Source organism: Colletotrichum graminicola, assembly GCF_000149035.1.
Source record: "Colletotrichum graminicola M1.001 genomic scaffold supercont1.2, whole genome shotgun sequence".
Classification (NCBI taxonomy): domain Eukaryota; kingdom Fungi; phylum Ascomycota; class Sordariomycetes; order Glomerellales; family Glomerellaceae; genus Colletotrichum; species Colletotrichum graminicola.
Window position 1 is genome coordinate 132,811 of NW_007361006.1, and position 16,990 is coordinate 149,800.

At 55.5% G+C, this 16,990-nt stretch overlaps 3 protein-coding genes across 3 annotated transcripts; 1 reads left to right on the top strand and 2 right to left on the bottom strand.

Annotated features, from left to right (window-relative positions):
- Nucleotides 1-534: 534 nt before the first annotated feature.
- Nucleotides 535-5,167, bottom strand: GLRG_00513 (ABC-2 type transporter; the record flags this gene model as incomplete). Its single annotated transcript, XM_008091198.1, has 3 exons — nt 535-2,898; nt 2,954-3,113; nt 3,165-5,167. The coding sequence occupies 3 exons, from the start codon at nt 5,165-5,167 to the stop codon at nt 535-537; spliced, it is 4,527 nt and encodes a 1,508-aa protein (XP_008089389.1).
- A 3,107-nt stretch (nt 5,168-8,274) lies between these two features.
- On the top strand, nt 8,275-13,153 carry GLRG_00514 (ABC transporter; the record flags this gene model as incomplete). The annotated part of the gene is made up of 14 exons (XM_008091199.1): nt 8,275-8,487; nt 8,585-9,131; nt 9,197-9,370; nt 9,421-9,699; nt 9,758-9,991; nt 10,056-10,579; nt 10,627-10,789; nt 10,869-11,231; nt 11,294-11,489; nt 11,581-11,631; nt 11,709-11,761; nt 11,905-12,316; nt 12,402-12,863; nt 12,937-13,153. 14 exons carry the CDS (start codon nt 8,275-8,277, stop codon nt 13,151-13,153), a joined length of 3,888 nt encoding a protein of 1,295 aa, XP_008089390.1.
- Nucleotides 13,154-14,007: 854 nt separating this feature from the next.
- Nucleotides 14,008-15,736, bottom strand: GLRG_00515 (CDP-alcohol phosphatidyltransferase; the record flags this gene model as incomplete). The annotated part of the gene is made up of 4 exons (XM_008091200.1): nt 14,008-15,051; nt 15,128-15,253; nt 15,414-15,523; nt 15,715-15,736. The coding sequence occupies 4 exons, from the start codon at nt 15,734-15,736 to the stop codon at nt 14,008-14,010; spliced, it is 1,302 nt and encodes a 433-aa protein (XP_008089391.1).
- Nucleotides 15,737-16,990: the final 1,254 nt, after the last annotated feature.

Sequence of the window (16,990 nt, forward strand, 5' to 3'; positions counted from 1 at the left end):
TCTGATGATTTCGATTGGCACGAATGAAAAGAAATCGCCAAGATTGTCGTCTGTTTTATATATAGCCAGGCGAATGCTCAAATTTCTGGGTCTCTGAAATCGAAAAGTCACGATGAGGTCACTGATGGCGACCAGACCTTCTCAGGGTCGAGGGCCCACACCGCAGACCATCGACTGCGTAGTTATTCATCATCATTCAAAGCCTTTTGTCAGTCGCGTTGCGTGACGGATTCTTGACGTATGGCACCGTCGTTCTGCGTTTTTCACACCTCTCGGTGTTATGAGGCTAGGGCGGGGCTATTACTCATATGCTTGTATTGACTTATGCGAATAGTTGGCCCTGCGACAACCTCTAATTATATGTATCCAACCCTGATCAGGTTCTTCTATGGTACCGTTAAACATATGCAAAAATAAAAAAAATAAAAAAATACTTCTAAACCGTCGTGAGTAGTGAAGAGAAGCGGTTTCGAAGCAGCCCTTCCTTACACTGCCGAAACCCGGGTTGGAGTTGAGCTCCCCCCTGCGAAGCCTTCAAGCCTTCTTCTTGCCCTTGGGCATGCGGACCAACCAATAGAGAGCCAAGGCGGCGAAGATGTTGAACACAATATAAACCATACCGATGCCGAAGTCGCGCCATCGGTGGTCAAAGTGGGAGCTGATGGCAGTGAGGAAAGTGTTGGTGTTGTCGATGGAGCAGAAGCTGCAATCAGCCCGTGCGGTGGGGTTCTCGAGGTATCCTCCCGCGGTCTTGATGTAGCCGCTCATGTAACTAGCGCACGTCTCGTTGTCCGGCGGGTTGAAGTGGACGTACTCGTTCACGGCGCATGTCACCTTCGAGTTTGCCAGACCTGTGGACAAGATTGACGACAGCAGGTACGTGAATGGTGACACCCTGTACATGAAGATCCAGAAGCCGGGCATAGACTCGGGGCTGGCCAAGACACCGCAGAACAGCAAACACATCATGAACATGATGTTGGCGAGGTTGCCGCCCATCTCTGCTGTCTCGGTGACGGCGATGCAGGCGTGGGCAAAGGTGCAGGTGAAGATGAGGAACTGCCAGAACAGAAGCCACATCAGCCCAGCGCGCTCGCTCTTCTGGCTCGGGTCGCCGTTCCCATACAGGCCGACGGGGTAGTAGACGCAGATGAACATGAAAACCGACATGAGGGAGTTCCAGGGGATCTCGGTGACGATTTGCGAAAGCATGAACACCTTCCAACTGTACGTCTTGGAGGGGCGCTCGCGGACCTCGTAGAGGGAGCGTTGTGTGACGAAGTGCGGCAGCTGCTGTTGCACGAGCTGGCCAAAGATGCTAAGAATGTTGAATATGGCGAACATCTGGTTCTGCAAGCCTTGGATGCTGAGGGGGGCATTGAGGAAGACGAGGCCGATGAAGAGGGAAACGGAACAGCAGAGGATGAACTTTGAGTAGAGGTACGAGGGCGTGCGCCAGTACTGCTGGAAGACTCGGCGGGTGACGATGAGGAACTGGTCCCACAGAGGAGCGGCAAACTCGCGATGGGACAGCGTCTCGTCTTCGTCCGAGCGCTTCTCGCCGTTGGCGCCCTGAGACTTGAGTCGTGCGAGCTCGTCCTGAACGGCCTGGTACTCGGGACTCGACTTCCATGCCTGATGCCAATCGACCTCGGTAGTCGAACCAGGGGCCGCGCCAATCGCAGAGAGCATCCACTCGGCCGGATTCTCGCCAGGAGGGCATTTGGGTGCACCGTTCCGCTCGAAGTAGGACGTGATGACGTGGGAGTTTTCGCCAATATCTCCAAAGTACACGGTCCTACCGCCCTTGGCCAGGAACAGCAGGCGGTCGAAACGTTGGAACAGCATGGCGGACGGTTGGTGAATGGTGCACAAGATGGACTGGCCGGCCTTGGAGAGCTTTTCGAGGAGATCGAGGATAGCCCAAGACGTTTGAGAGTCCAAGCCGGAGGTGGGCTCGTCGACGAACAGCAGCAAGGGTGGTTTCGCGGCCAGCTCAACGCCAATGGTGAGGCGCTTCCGCTGCTCGACGTTGAGGCCCTCGCCAAGCACACCCACCACGGCGTCGGCGTAGTCTTGCATGTCCAAAAGCTTGATGACTTCGTCCACATATGCGAGCTTCTCCGCCTTGGGCGTCGTGGCAGGCTGTCGCAGCAAAGCACTGAACTCCAACGCCTCGCGGACAGTGCTCGTCTCGAGATGGAGGTCCTGCTGCTGAACATAGCCGGTTCTGCGCTGGAAGGATTCGTCGCGGATCTTCCCATCGACGAGCATCTCTCCCGTGATCACGCCCATCGAGACCCGGTCTGCGAGGCAATCGAGCAAGGTTGTCTTTCCGGCGCCAGAGACACCCATCAGCGCCGTCAGCGTGCCGGGCTTCACCCAGCCATCCACATGGTCCAGAATGCGCCTGGTCTCGGTCTTGATCTTGACGTCGTAGCACACGTTGCTCCAGTGGAAAACACTCGTGGAGCCCTGGATCGCACCTTCGTTGGCAGAAGCACCCTTGCCGCCCTTCTCGACAATCGCAGAGGGGCCTGACACGGAAGCTTCGGGATCGTCCTTGGATTTGGTAGGGGCAGAGACGCCCCTGCGAAAGACGAGGACCTCTCCCTTGGACTTCTTGGCCGAAATGTACTCGGTGGCGAAAAGGTACACCATATGGAGACCAATAATAAACGCAATGAGAATGCCAATGTTGCGCCACTTGTGAGAGTGAAAGTACCTATATTGCAAGTTGATGTATGCGTCACCGTTAACAGTAGGTCTTCCGGGAACAGCGCCAACGACAGAGCAGGCTCGGTTGGCCAAAGCGACGTTCTCGTATCCGGTCACTGTAGGGCTAGGGACGAAGGTGCTGCATGTATATTCGCGATTGTGGAACTCGTTGATCATAAGCTGGAGAGATGGCGGTTAGCTTTTGCTCAAATGACTTTGGGATGTGCCAACTCACCGATTCAAAGCCATAGGCAACAGGATCGAGGTAGTTGATCCACCGACACCATCCAAGCATGTAGTCAACAGGAATAGCAAAACCAGTGAAAATGACCAGAGCCAGAATGAGGATCGAGGCCGGCACCATGGCCTGAGACAAAGTGCGTGACAAGGAGGCGCTGCTTGGCGTCAGTGGATATCACTTTTAGGTATAGGATGGGGAAACTTACATTGCTCTGAACAGACCGGACATGGCGACAACCATGAGGAAAGTGGTGAGAAGGAAGTAGAAGAAATTGCCAGGCTGCCTGTTCAGATTGGACATGAAGTAGATGATCAGGTCGAAACATATGGTGTTCAAGACCTTGTACGGCATGTCCACCAAAACCGAAGAGAAGGCTTCGGCCGACGCGTGATAGAAAGCATAACGTCTCTGTTTCTCGACGATGGGCCGTTTGGCGTATTGGGTGAGAATCTCCAGAGCGCTGGAGAAAGCATTGGTGAGAATGGCGACAAAGAGGACCGCGGACCGACTGTAGAAGGACGAAGTGGATTCCGGAAGATTGTAAAACAAGGAGGATATGATGAGCCCTTGGACCGTGTTGGCGATGAGCGAAAATAGAGTTAGACTAGGGTCGCCCTTGAGAAGCTTATAGCTGCGCCAGAGGCACAGCTTGACCTGCTGGCCATACGAGAGGATGAAGGGAGACTTGAGACGTTGGTTCTTGGCCTGGACCGACTGCTTCTGGTTCATGTAGACCTCGACGTCCGGACCGCCGAGAGGATGCGCGGTTTTGTATTGCTCGACTTGCTCCTTCAGGGCCTGGCACTCACGGCTGGCGTTCCAGCAAGCGGCAAACTCGTCAGGGGTTCTGGGAACGCGGGACTCCCACCCGGGACGAACGACACGCTCGGAAGGTGCCGTCATGGACGTGAGAAAGTCGGGGGTAGTCTGACGAGACGGACATTCGAAACCGAGGTCGATAAAGTACTGTTTGGCGTCCGTTGTGCGTCCGAAGAATATTTGCCGCCCTTCATAGATGAGGAGAACCTTGTCGAACAAGTCGTACGCGCTTTGGGGCGCTTGGTAAATGGAGACGGCGCATGTCTGTCCAAACAGCTCTGACTGCAAACGCAGAGTCTTGCAAAACTCGACAGCGTTGGCCGAATCAAGACCTCTGGTGGAGTTGTCCCAGCACTGCAAGGGAGCGTTGGACAGGGTGGCTTCTGCGATAGTCACGCGCTTCCGCTCTCCTCCCGAGACACCGCGAATGTATTCGTTGCCCACACGGGTGTTGACTGTGTGGCTGATGCCGTACATGGCCATGACAACGTCGCGGAGGTGGTCGCAGTACTGGTCTGCCGAGACCCCTGGCGGGAGAGTTCGGGGACAGCGCGCCCTGGAAGCAAACGTAAGGGTGTCTCCCACGGAAAGCTGAGGGTAGTGGACATCGACTTCAGCGGTGTATATCGCGTCTCCGGAATGGTACTTGTGAAGCTCCTTTGCCGTAAGACCCTGGTAGTTGAAGTAGGCACGGTCGTCGGTGTAGATGCCATTCATCTCGCCGGCAATGGTCTTGAGAAAGGTAGAGCAGCCGGAGCCGGGAGGCCCGAGAACGACGAGCATCTCCCCTGCCTCGACAACACCGTTGAAGTCCCGGAGGATATCAATACGGCGCTGGCCACCCGAGTTCGAGGTCAGGCTGCGAACGAGACCGGGCAGCTCAAGCCACACGTTTCCAACGTCCTTCTGGTAATCCGTCTCCTTGCCGTACCCGAAGACGTTCAGGTTCTGGAAGGTGAATCCGGTCGTTCGGTAACCAGGTCCGTACTCGTTTGTGACTTTTGCGAGAGTCTTTGCCCACTTGCGAGCGCTGAAGTTCTTCCCATGAGGGTTGAGGGGCGAATCGGGGTCTTGGCTGCCGAACAGGGCCATGTTGTTCCCATCGACGTTGACAGCTGAGTTGCGGGTGTATTCTCGAGCAAGTTCTTGCACGATAGATTGACGGCGGTCCAGCTCCGTGTCGTTTCCATCTTCATCGGTTGTCGATGCAGAAGCATCGGCATCTCTGCCGTATACGGTGCTGTCCCCCATGACTTGTGTAGATTTCTCTGTTTCTTCGTTTTGGACAAATTTCGACTCTTGATCCACAATAGTGTTTTGGCTACCGTGAGATGAATGGCGGGTGCCAGTGATGCGGAAGGTTGCGTCCGCGTTGTATGGCACAGACATTTCGTCGGCCGGTGGAAGAAATGCAACCGACCGGCTTAGAATGCTGGCTGATGGAGCGATTACAAGTATGTCTTGCTATCCTGCGTTCAAAGACGAGCTGTTAGACTCCAGGATATATCCTTTATAACATGTATCCTAGTGCTCACCGATCAACACCTGCCAGTACTTTGCTTGGTTCTTCGAAGCAAACCGTCAAAACAAGACGTCGATTAGATGGAGAGGGAAGGCAATGAATGTATCCTTGTCAGTTTTTCTCTGGTTAGCCGAAACGTTTTCCATGCAGGTATGGGCTCGTCGAGGTTTATCAAGAGGTCTACGGAGTCTCTTGCTTCCCGGGGGTCCACGGCACATAAACCGTAGGGTGTCCATCTCAGAACCCGAACCCTCAATTCGTTCCCGGGCCCCGGGTCAACCGGGGGGGGCTGGATTCTCCAAGATGCCAGGAATGAGCATCGAAATACATTCATTGAGCCGGGTCTCAATGACGAAGTCCTAGCATCTTCCATCTTCCACTTGCCCGCTGCCAGCGTGTGAGTCCCCATTGTGGGCCCATGGCGGCTACAGGTGTCCGAGGGGCGATGGTGTGGGGCGGACCCCTATTGACGGCCCCCATTGGCGGCCCTATTGGCGGGCTTTCGGGACGTTCATGTGCTCCGAACGGACACCGTCGACCCGTGAGATTTTCCTAGGAGTCCAAACCTCCCACCGTCTACGTCCAGCTTGCATCCCACAAAAAGAAAACCAACGGTTGGCGTGGTTCTTATCCTCTGGACGCGCTGACCGCTAGCCGCACCTTGGTTCCCCGGTTTGCTCTCTTACTACTCCGTACACTAGAGCCAAATACAGGGTGGCAGGGGGAAGTTAATGACCCCTATGATGTTACCCCCCACAGCTGATATCATAATAGGGGGGGAATATTCACCAAAAGTGAAGTCCTGTAGTAGGGGGGTAAACGTTAGTTACCTAACAGGGGTCATAAACTTCGGCCGGATACCATCGTACAAGGGGCCACTTATCGGTTTAGTTGTCATCGATACCAACTGATGTTGCCCCCCATGAGCCAACATTGGATCCGGAAATCAACATGGGGCTGGTGTCGTTGGCGTGTGGACTGCATACCTGCAGGGCACTGGGTGGAAGAAGAGACGTCTATTATTCAGTTGGCTAAGGCAGACTTACATCCGACCTCAACCACCGACCTCCCGGGTGCAACTCGGGGTCCGTCTTCAAGCCCGCTTGCAAACACCATGCACATTTCGTAATATTTCGGTTTACAGGGTTTATCTTGCTTAGTCAAACATAGCACCGCACCCCGGCCGCAACTCATCTTAGGTTTGCCCATCGGCCGTCTGACGCAAGTGTCCGGTGCCAAGAGGTGGAAAGCAAGTCGCTGCGTCGGTGTGCCGCGGGGTAACGGAGACGCAATGTGTTGATTCCGAGGCATCGCAATGGCGTCATCTGCCGTGCCGGCACATGCCAGAGCGTGACGTGTATATTTTACACTCTTCAAGAAGCCAGCATGTCAGGCTCGAAGCTGTTTTCCATTCGCTGACTTGGTACATCTTCTGGGTCGATGATGTACCGCCTTGGCCGCGGCATCCTTGATGCCAGTATCCCAAGGGCTTCTATCCGATTCTGTCGTCAAGATCGACGAGTTTAAGAGATGGCAAGGCCCTGTTGCATATTTGAGCTCTGTCCGGCACTCCCTTACACCTGAAGTAGTTCTGGGCATGGCGATTATGGGGAACACGGCAGCACCATTGATGATGGCTTTGGAACTTGTGGTTTTCAGCACTGACAGAAATAATCGGCTTTCCGTCGTACATTTCCGAAACACCTGAGAGGATACGGTTGAAGAGTCGGTTATGCGTACTCACACTATGGACTGCGACCGTATGTAAAGTCGATCGGGGTTTCTTGGGTCAAATCATACCAGGCCATTTATTGAGGTCCAGTTGACACACTCCTCTGCGTGTAGCATTCTTTTTCTTAATGTGAATGAGGCACGTGGCTGGCATCTCCCTCCCCTGCTCTGGTCATCTAATAAAGCTCTCTCATAGATCCTCATCTGGGCAAACCCCCTTCTCCAGCTGCCTTCTCTCAACAATCTCTTAGTGGAGCATTTGTTTACCAAGTTTTGAACACAAGAGACAGAGCCTACTATCTGTCTCTTCAAATATAGAGTATTAGTTGCATCATCTTTGAGCTACTCATAGGTCCCTCGTTAACGGAAGCCTCACACCCTGAAAGACGACATCACAGCGCAGCAGGCTCACTTACAAGGGCCTTTACCGTCTAGTAGCAGGGTAATTAGGAACAGCAGTCTAAGTAGTCCGAGTAAGCCGTCAGGCTGCTTAATAATACATGTAACATACAGGCGTAAGATCAGCTCAACAGCTAAGACAGTCTTACAGTCTAGTATTCATTAATAATAAGGAGAAGGCTGCGCTGATTGGGATTTTATACTCGATGCCCTCACGAAGCCTTAGGGGCAGCTAAAGGCTGGGAAGGTGCTGGACATGGCTTTGATGAGGAGGTGGGATTTACCAGCGTACGAGGAGAGTCGAAAGGCTTGGGCACGAGATTTTGCACCACTCCACACTACACAGAGAACAGGTCCCGAAGCAATTTACTTGTCTGGACGGGGATAAGTCTGATAAGTGCTGGCTAATATTAAGATACTCAAGACTCAATTCTGTCGCAAGATACCAACGAACACGATGACAGGTCTTCATATCAAGTATTTATATAAGCCAATAACGCCCCCCCCCCCCTTTGTCAACCCAAGAGTACCGTGTGCAATAGACCTCACCTGATAGTGGATAACGGTTAAAAAGCACAGTGTTCTCGGGTTGACAAGGGGGGGACATTGTCAGCTTGTCTGTAGACTCATCCGTATACGGATACTCATAACCAACAGGCACCAACGCGCGCGTCTTATCACCTATACACACCCCGGACCAAAAAAAACAAAAACAAAAAAGGTCCTTTAAACCAACAGTCTGTAGCAATTGAGCATGTAAAGTTCCTCCAACTACCAATTCGCACTTTCTGGCAATGCTTTGACCAGTCTCCAGGCTCGTGATACCGAACTTGGAGCATTCGCCATGTCCTGCGCACATCTTCCTAACGACCGGTCCTTTGGGCCACGAGTCTATCCCGGCTGCAGGTCATTCGACTTCACGCTGTACTTTGAGGATGTCTTTTTGGCGTGTTTGCCATCCGTTCTGTTCCTTCTCCTCGAGCCGTCACGGATCCTTACCCTCTTACGCCTGCCCCCTGCTTTCTCGGTCAGATCCCGGCTTCTATGCGGTAAACTAGTACGTCTGTGGTTTTTCTTTTTCTTTTCTTTCTCAAGAAGCCGTATGTGATAAAGTACGGAGTACTCGAGTGCCTGATTAAGTGTCATGTCCCTAGGTCGCATTGGCTGTGTTGCTTGCCTTCCAGATAGCTTTCCTGGTACTACGCACGCGGGCCAGGCCGTTCCAGACTTCGGCATCAGTCGCAGCGGATACTCTGGCGCTCGCCGCCACGATCACAGTTTGTCTGCTATCGGCTCTGAGCCATCAACCATCGCAGCGGCCGTCAACACTGCTCAGCCTGTATCTCTCCGCGGCAGCCATTCTGGGGATCGCCCGCGTCCGCACGTCATGGCTTATCGGGAGCGGCGTGTTGGCGTCGACGACTGCGTTGACGCTCGCGCTCGTTTCAACCGCGGCGGCGCTTCTTCTCGAGTCTGTCGGATCGAAGAAGGGCGTGCCCCGTGACGAGAGCCTGTCGGACAGCAAACAGGCAACACCGGAGCAGAGCAGCGGCTTTTGGACGAGGACCTTCTTCACCTGGCTTGCGCGGACGTACTACTTGGGGTATTCTAGAGTCATTTCTCCCGGAGATCTGCCTGGTCTCGACCCTAGCCTCGAAAGCCGTACCCTACACGAGGACCTGGTTGCTGCTTGGGATAAATGTGAGTCTCTCATCTTTGACTAGATGCGACAAGGGGGGCCCTCACTTATCCTGACTTCCCAACAGACGACCACCAGAGTCACCACAGTCTACTGAGAGCTTGTTTACGGAGCTATCTGGTCTCCTTTCTGTCACCGGTCCTTCCCCGGCTGTGCCTCACTGTCTTTACTTTCACGCGGCCGTTCCTCATCAACACGACTGTCAGCTTCGTGGGACAAAAAGATGCCGATTCAAACTATGGTAGGGGGGGTTGATCGGCGCCTGGGCTCTGGTGTACTTGGGCATCGCAGTGAGCAACTCGGTCTTTCGGTACCACAGCCTTCGTTTCAAGACCAGGCTTCGCGGAGGGTTGATTGCACTCATCTATCAACACGCAATACATACCAGGGAAGCCGACGCTGGGGAAATCACGGCGGTTGCTCTCATGGGAACCGACGTGGAACGTATAACTGGACCAATGTCCATGTTCCATTCGGTCTGGGCCTCCCTGCTGGACATCGCTGTCGCCAGTTGGCTGCTTGGGCTCCAGCTCTCGCTTGCCTGCCTGGCTCCCATTATTCTTGTTTTAAGTGAGTAAGACGCGCGCGTACGGTGCCGCAGGCATGAGCTCTGACCTACATTTCCCAGTCTTCATATCTGCCATGTCAAAAATATCCGTGGCAACCAAGACGGCCCAGATGCGGTGGATCGAAAAGATCCAGGAGCGGCTCCGCACGACCTCCGCCATGCTTGGCGAGATGAAAGCCGTGAAGATGCTCGGGCTGGGCGAGGTCATGTCGAACAAAATCCGGCATCTCAGGGAAGATGAGATTAACACTTCCAGATCCTTCAGAAAGCTCCTCGTGGCCACGTTGGTGCTCTGTAAGTCTTTCAGACAATACCGAACCCCGACTGCTCCAAATGCTAAATCAGGAGACGAACCCAGCACTCACCCCGATCAATCTCGCCCCCGTCGTCACCTTTGGCGTGTATGCCCTCATTTCCGTCTTTTGGAAGAGCGGAACGCTGCTACCGGCGCAAGCATTCACGTCGATTGCCCTCATATCGCTGCTCGCCGCGCCCGTCGTCAGTTTCATCCAGCTTCTGCCCATGGTTGTGCAGTCGTCCGCCTGCTTTGACCGGATCCAAGCCTTCTGCAACTATAGCCACAACGCCCAGGCCCACGATCAGCGCCCTCGCAGCCCTAGCCGTCACCATGGCCGGCCGAGAGCAGATCCTAGGCTGGGGTCGCTGACCTCTGAGGGTACAAAAAGGCCCTCACTCTCGCCAGAGAACCACATCGTCTCCTGGAAAGGGCAGAGTTTCGGGTGGCACAAAGACAAGACTACACTTCATGACCTCACCATTGACATTCAGCGAGGCGCCGTGACTGTTGTCGTCGGTCCGGTCGGGAGCGGCAAGTCGAGCTTCTTGAGCGCGATTCTAGGCAATCTACCCCCTCCCTCGGCTGTGGCCCCGGCATCGTTCCGCTGACATTTTCCATCTTTCGCATCTAGGCGCTTGCACGAGCCGTCTACTCCAGGCATAAAGTGGTGGTTCTCGACGATGTTTTCGCTGGAATGGACGCCAGAACGGCCCATCATGTTTCGAACCGCCTGCTTGGGCCCGATGGTATTTTCAAGAAACAGCGCACCTCGGTCGTTGTTGCAACACATCATCGTACGTCGACAGTCTCGTTTCTACCCTCCCCCCCCCCCACCCACGTTTCTGGAACACCTTACTCATGGTGCTATGACAGACAATGTCATGGCTCTTGCAGACAACATCGTCACCATCGAGGGCGGCAGAATCCAGGAAGTCGGCAGCCCTGAAATCCTCGCCCGTCGCCAGGGATATGTCAGCAAGCTTGGTCTGAAGTTGTTGCCCTGTGATGGTGTGGCCGAGGATAAGGCGGGCGCCGATGCGCCCGAAGCTCCGATCGACCAGCCGCCAGTCGAGCTGTCGGACAGGAGCGAAGAAGACGAGATCCTCCATACCGATGTCCGACGCAAGAACGGGGAGCCGGCAGTTTACGCGTACTATCTCCGTAACGCAGGGTGGAAAGCTGTGGCACTGTACGGCATCTCCGTCGTGGCCTGGATCTTCTTCTCCGAGTTCTCGAGTAAGTCGTCTTCGCCCACACAGATGCCGAATTGGAGAGCTGATATATGGATACTCCCTCAGCCGTCTGGGTCAAGTGGTGGTCCGAGGCGAACACCGCCGCGGCTAATAAGAATATCGGGTACTACATGGGCGTCTACGCCCTCTTCGGCGTCCTCGGCACTCTGGCCGCCTCTCTGGCTGCCTGGTTCGCCTTTCTCGATGTTGTATCCAACACGGCCCTCAAGCTCCACGCCGATCTTCTCAGGACGGTGCTCGCGTACGTCTTCCACCGCACGTTTGCCGGGGCCAAGATCCCCCCTCCCCCCCCCCCCCTCGGAAGCTGAAGTTGAATCTAACGTCTCCTGCAGCGCCCCTTTCCGATTCCTGGCTAAGACGGACAGCGGAGAGCTCCTCAACCGGTGAGCGACCCCCCCTACCCCCGAATGCGAAGGCAACAGTGTACTGACGACCCGGCTTCTATCCAGATTCAGCGAAGACATGCAGCTTCTCGACATGACTTGCCTGTCAACATGGTGAACTATACTTCCAGTCAGTGATTCCTTATCGCCCATTTCCACCACTGTTACGTTACAGGATGTAGCCAAGAAAGACAGAGAGAAAGAGAGAGAGAGAGAAACAACCCCCCCTAAAAAACTGCCCCGGATGCAACACGCTAACAGCACACGTCCAAGCCGCCGTGTCCGTCCTGGCCAAGCTCGCGGTCCTGGCCGTCTTCTCCCAGTACCTCGGCGCGGCGCTGCCGCTCCTCGGCCTCGTCCTCTACGCCCTCCAGCGCTTCTACCTCCGGACGTCGCGGCAGGTGCGCCTGCTCGAGATCGAGGCCAAGGCGCCCCTCTACGCGCACTTCTCCGAGTCCGCCGCCGGCGCCGCCGGCGTGAGCCTCGTCATGGTCGTCGGCTTCAGCGAGGTCCTGGCCCGTCTGATCCAGACCTGGACCGAGCTCGAATCCAGCGTCGGCGCCGTCGCCAGGGTCCGGCGCTTCGCGACGGAGACGGAGACCGAGGCCGAGGCCCGGAAGCCGCCGCCTCCGCCCGCGTCGTGGCCGTCGGCCGAGGCGCTCAGATTTTCCAATGTGGTCGCGTCGTACAGGCGAGTCGCCACTTTTGCCAGGATGGCCAGGGAATCGCCCGGGGACGTTTGAACTAACCGGCCAAAAATGTCTTAACAGCTCCGACACGGACCCGGTGCTTAAGGGCGTCACCCTGGCTATTGACGCCGGCCACCACGTCGCCGTGGCCGGCCGCTCAGGCAGCGGCAAGACGTCGCTCGTCCTGGGCTTGCTGCAGATGATGGACGTGAGAGAGGGCAAGATCGAGCTGGACGGGGTCGACGTGTCGACGCTGGCGCCAGGCGAGCTCCGCTCGCGGATTAACGTCGTCTCCCAGGACCCCTTCCTGATCCCCGGGACCGTCCGCGCCAACATCGACCCCTTCGGCGCTTGCTCGGACGACGCAGAGATCACCCGGGCCCTGGAGAGGGTCGGCCTCTGGGGTCTCGTCCGGGCCCAGGGCGGCTTGGACGGGGACACGGATGCCGAATCCTGGTCGGCCGCCCAGAAGCAGCTTCTCTGCTTGGCCAGGGCCATGGTGCGGCGGTCCAAGCTGTTGGTATTGGACGAAGCGATGGGCAGGTGAGTCTTCCATGGTGATTTCGCTTCCCCAATCCCCCCCTCCGGATCAACACTCTCGCTGACACACCCGCAGCGTCGACATTGAGACGGAGTCTCTCATGCAGGAAATCGTCGACACCGAGTTCCGCGACTGCACGGTGCTGGCCGTCATGCATCGACTCAAGCACGTCTCTCGCTACTACAGGGTCGCGTTGCTCGGGGACGGGGAGCTATTGGAGTTCGACGAACCGGCTAGTTTGATTTCCGGCAAGACCAGATTTGCTGAGCTGTACAAGATGAACGAGAATTGATCCCCCTAGGTTCGCTGGCTCTCCGGCATATGTAGCCGCTCGAGAATCCCAATCTCACCTGCCTGATAAAACTAGATAGTCAGGCACAGGAGAGTTGGGACTGTAAGAGGGTCGCAAGACGTTTACGGGCTTGAGTGGTCTCGCCCCGTTCCTCGCACAATCAACATGTTGGTTCCACTCCAGAATTGCTGATTTCTCGCTCCTCGAGATTTTGGAATGGATCTGAAGGTTGCTCGACAACCTCTTTGTACCGGTAGATCAAATGACTTAAGGTACGCTGTGTAACTGTCTCCCCTACTAGCAGTTCCCAAAATTCACGTCTTGTCACTTGCCAAGTCTCCAGGGAAATCAAGACACAGTACAGTAACATTGCAAATTCCAAGCATGCCAGATAGTTGAGTTTGAATATTATGCAAAGAACTGCTTTCGTCCTTGCGAATAGTAATAGTAGTAGTAGTAGTAGTAGTAGCAGTGGTGGTGGTGGTGGTGGTGATGGTGTATCTGTAACTCAATCCAGCCGTGCCGATATCGCATGGCTTGGGCTCAACCAAAATAAAGCGCCATCGTCAAGTGCATGCCATGTTGAAAGTGGGATAAGCCTCCAGCAACGCCGACATCCATGCAAAAAAATAAATAAAGCGCAACCGTTTCCCTTTCGAAGCAGACATTATCCCGCAGGCTTGCTATAAGTCATTCATTCCATTGAAGAAATCGTTGCGACAAGTCTTTTCGAAATCATCACCCCGCTGTACCCCACGATCCCGTTTCAGCGCGGGGGGGGGGGGGGGGGGGGGGTCAAAGTCCTCAGTCGGACCAAAAAAAGGCTCGAGACTCGGCTTCTGCGGACCGCAGATTTAGTCCTTCTTCATCCCGTTCAGGAGGCCATTGGTCAAAGGCGGTGCCTTGGCAGCGTCAATTGCCTGCTTGTTTGCCAGCTGCTTCTCCTTGGGAATGGTGAGAGCATTGATGCCCAGGAAGTTGCAGATGCTGGTGATGACCAGGTAGGCCCAGCGGAAGTAGACAACACCGGAGAAGACGAGGTAAGCGTAGAGGTAGTACAGCTCTAATTGGGCGCTGACGGCAGGGAAGCCGAGGTGGGGGAGGTTGGCGAGCACAGCACCACCGACGAGGGGCGCGAGCATGACGGTCCAGTAGGGGAAAGGCTGCTTCGTCAGGTGGGCGAGGATCATCTTGGTGGTCAAGCGACCGAAGACGAAGGCCATGATGAAGCAGAACAGCACGAGGTGGTTGTCGCTGCGGATGGCCGAGTAGGGCGAGTAGACCCAGGCGCCGATAGCGAGGGTGAAGACGGTCATGGGCGTCCACTCCAAGAAGACGGGGGCGACGGGCTCGCCGCGGGCGCGACGGGCCTGGATGACGTGGAGGACGCAAAAGGGGATGTGGGTGGCGAAGAGGGAGAAGACAAGCATGGCGATCCAGATGTCACGGATCGAATAGTCGCCCAGCAGGTAGTGGAAGCCGTAGAGGTGCTGCTCGGCCTTGTCGCCGAGGATGTTGATGATGGGCTCGGTCCAGATGCCGGGGCCGTAGATGCCGGAGACGGCCATGAAGGTGCAGGCGATCAGGATGCCCTCGGTAGGGCCGTTGATCCTGCCGAGGTACAGGGTGTGGGTGTGGTACGTCTCCCAGGTCGAGAAGAACATGGGCAGGCAGGGCACGAGGGCGGTGAAGACGCCAGACTTGGAAGTGCCGAGACCCATGGCGGCGGTCTCGAGAAGACTGGCCAGGGTGCAGTTCAGGGAGTCGATGCCGTGGTCGAAGAGCTCGCCGAGTCCGCTCGATGTGCCGGTGCGTCGCGCCTGCTTGCCGTCGAGGTTGTCCATCGTCTGGTACATGAACAGGCCGAAAGCGAAGCTAAAGTACAGCCATGAGGGGCCCTAAGAACAGCATCAGCCAGATATTCTTTCATGACGTAATTGCGCGTCTCGGTCGAGAGCTCGCGGTTCAACGTACCGGTCCGACCAAGTCGGGCATGAAGATGACCAGAAGACCAATGTTTCCGAGGATGAAGAAGAAGCCCAGGAGGGTGACCATGTTCGGGGCCAACCAGAGCGGCAGGAGCTCAACAGCGGCATTCCACTGCGAAGTCTGGTTAGTAGAGTCGTCGGAGGGGAAGCGCTAAGCTCAACCGAGCTAAGCTGAGCTGAGTTGAGCTCAAGGCCGCTCAGACGGCGGGCGCGGGGCAGCAGCGAGAGGGAGTGGGAGGAGGAAGAGGAGGATTGTCGGAGGGGCTACGCACGTATGGTCGGAGGATGTAGTTGGAGATGGGCGACTTGTCGACAGCCGAGTATTTGTAGGACTTTAGGTGGATGAGGGCATCGTCCGAGATGCATTCGGCGGCGGCCGTTCCTATTCGAGTGGTTGTTAGCTATCGTATGGCGTCAAAGAGTCCGCCGTGGCTTCCAAAGGGAGCTCCTAGCTAGACGCAGGCGCATCATGTTGCGACGCGCGTGTTCGCGACGGCAACGTCAATTGCATCTAGGTGGCCGGGCTCTCGCCGGAGCGGCGGAGGGGAGGATGGATGGAGGGGGTTCACTCACTGTCTGAAGTCGCGGCGCCCATATTTGAGGAGGTGCGACGGGGACAAAACAAGTCTGGAATGACGACGACGGCAGGGAAGGGGTTGGAATAAGGTCAGAAGCAAGAGTGGGATATATTTTTCTGACAAGGGCGGTGGGGAGGGGCGGGCGGATGGAGGGGGAAGAGGGGAGGGAGGGTGGGATCAAAGCTCCTCTTAAAAAGAAAGGGCAGATATGTGAGGAATAAGAAGAGGCGTTCGGCTTCAACTGCTTGCGCAAGAGAGGGGCAAAAGAGTAGAAGGCAGACTTGGGACGGGCCTTATTGAGTTCGCATCACAATCAAGGCCGTGCCATCTGGTATTTTTATTTTATTTTATTCTTTTTGTTTTTTAGGGGTAAAAAGGTGGCCGGGGTCAGGCATATAGAGTGGAGACGTTCCGCGTTGGGGGGACTTGCGTGTTTATGGATGGACCGACTGACATCGCAGCAAATGACATGCGGTGCAGGCACAAGCTTCCTGTTTCGGGGATACCTAGGTAGGTACCTACCTACATTGTACATGGGGAGGGCAGGAGAGGAAGGAGAGAGAAGAGAAGAGAGAGAAAGAAAGAAAGAACGAAAGGCTCAATGTATCGTACCTACCTAGGTAGCGTGGTAGCTACGCGGCCATCACGACGTGCATGCGTCGGCCCAGCCCTGCCCCTGCCCCTTCACCGCAGCAGCGCAGCGAAGCCTAGACGGGTGGATGGATGGATAGATGGATGGATCGGATAGAGAGCTATGCAGGTACGTACCTCCGCATTCGAAAAGCTCGTGATTTCCGCCTTCGAAGCTCTATACAACGTGAACTCGCAAACTTACGCAGTAATCAATCGCCTACGAATACCACACAACCACAACCGCATCGCCATCTTCCTTCCCCTGCGGCGAATCACATGGATGGATATAGTCCGCCGTCCCATGTCTTGTACTCGGCGTTCAACAAAAAACCAAAAGAGCCCAAGGACCCTGCCTATCAAAACCTCTGAGGGACCGGGGGGGGGGGGGGGGGGGGGGGGGGGGTGGGAATGATCTCATCCAACTTGTCAGATCTACACGCGATGAACAAACAGGACGAATCTCTACGCGTCTGCCACCCTTATCTCGACCCGTTCATTCAGATATAGAGTACCCGGAGGATTCTCTGTTTTGCATGTAATGCTCTACTCTATTGATAAAGCCCGGGGTGAGGATGCGATGGTTTAGTGACACGCGAGACACTGCCGTAAATAGACGTACGATCCAGTGCCAACTGATG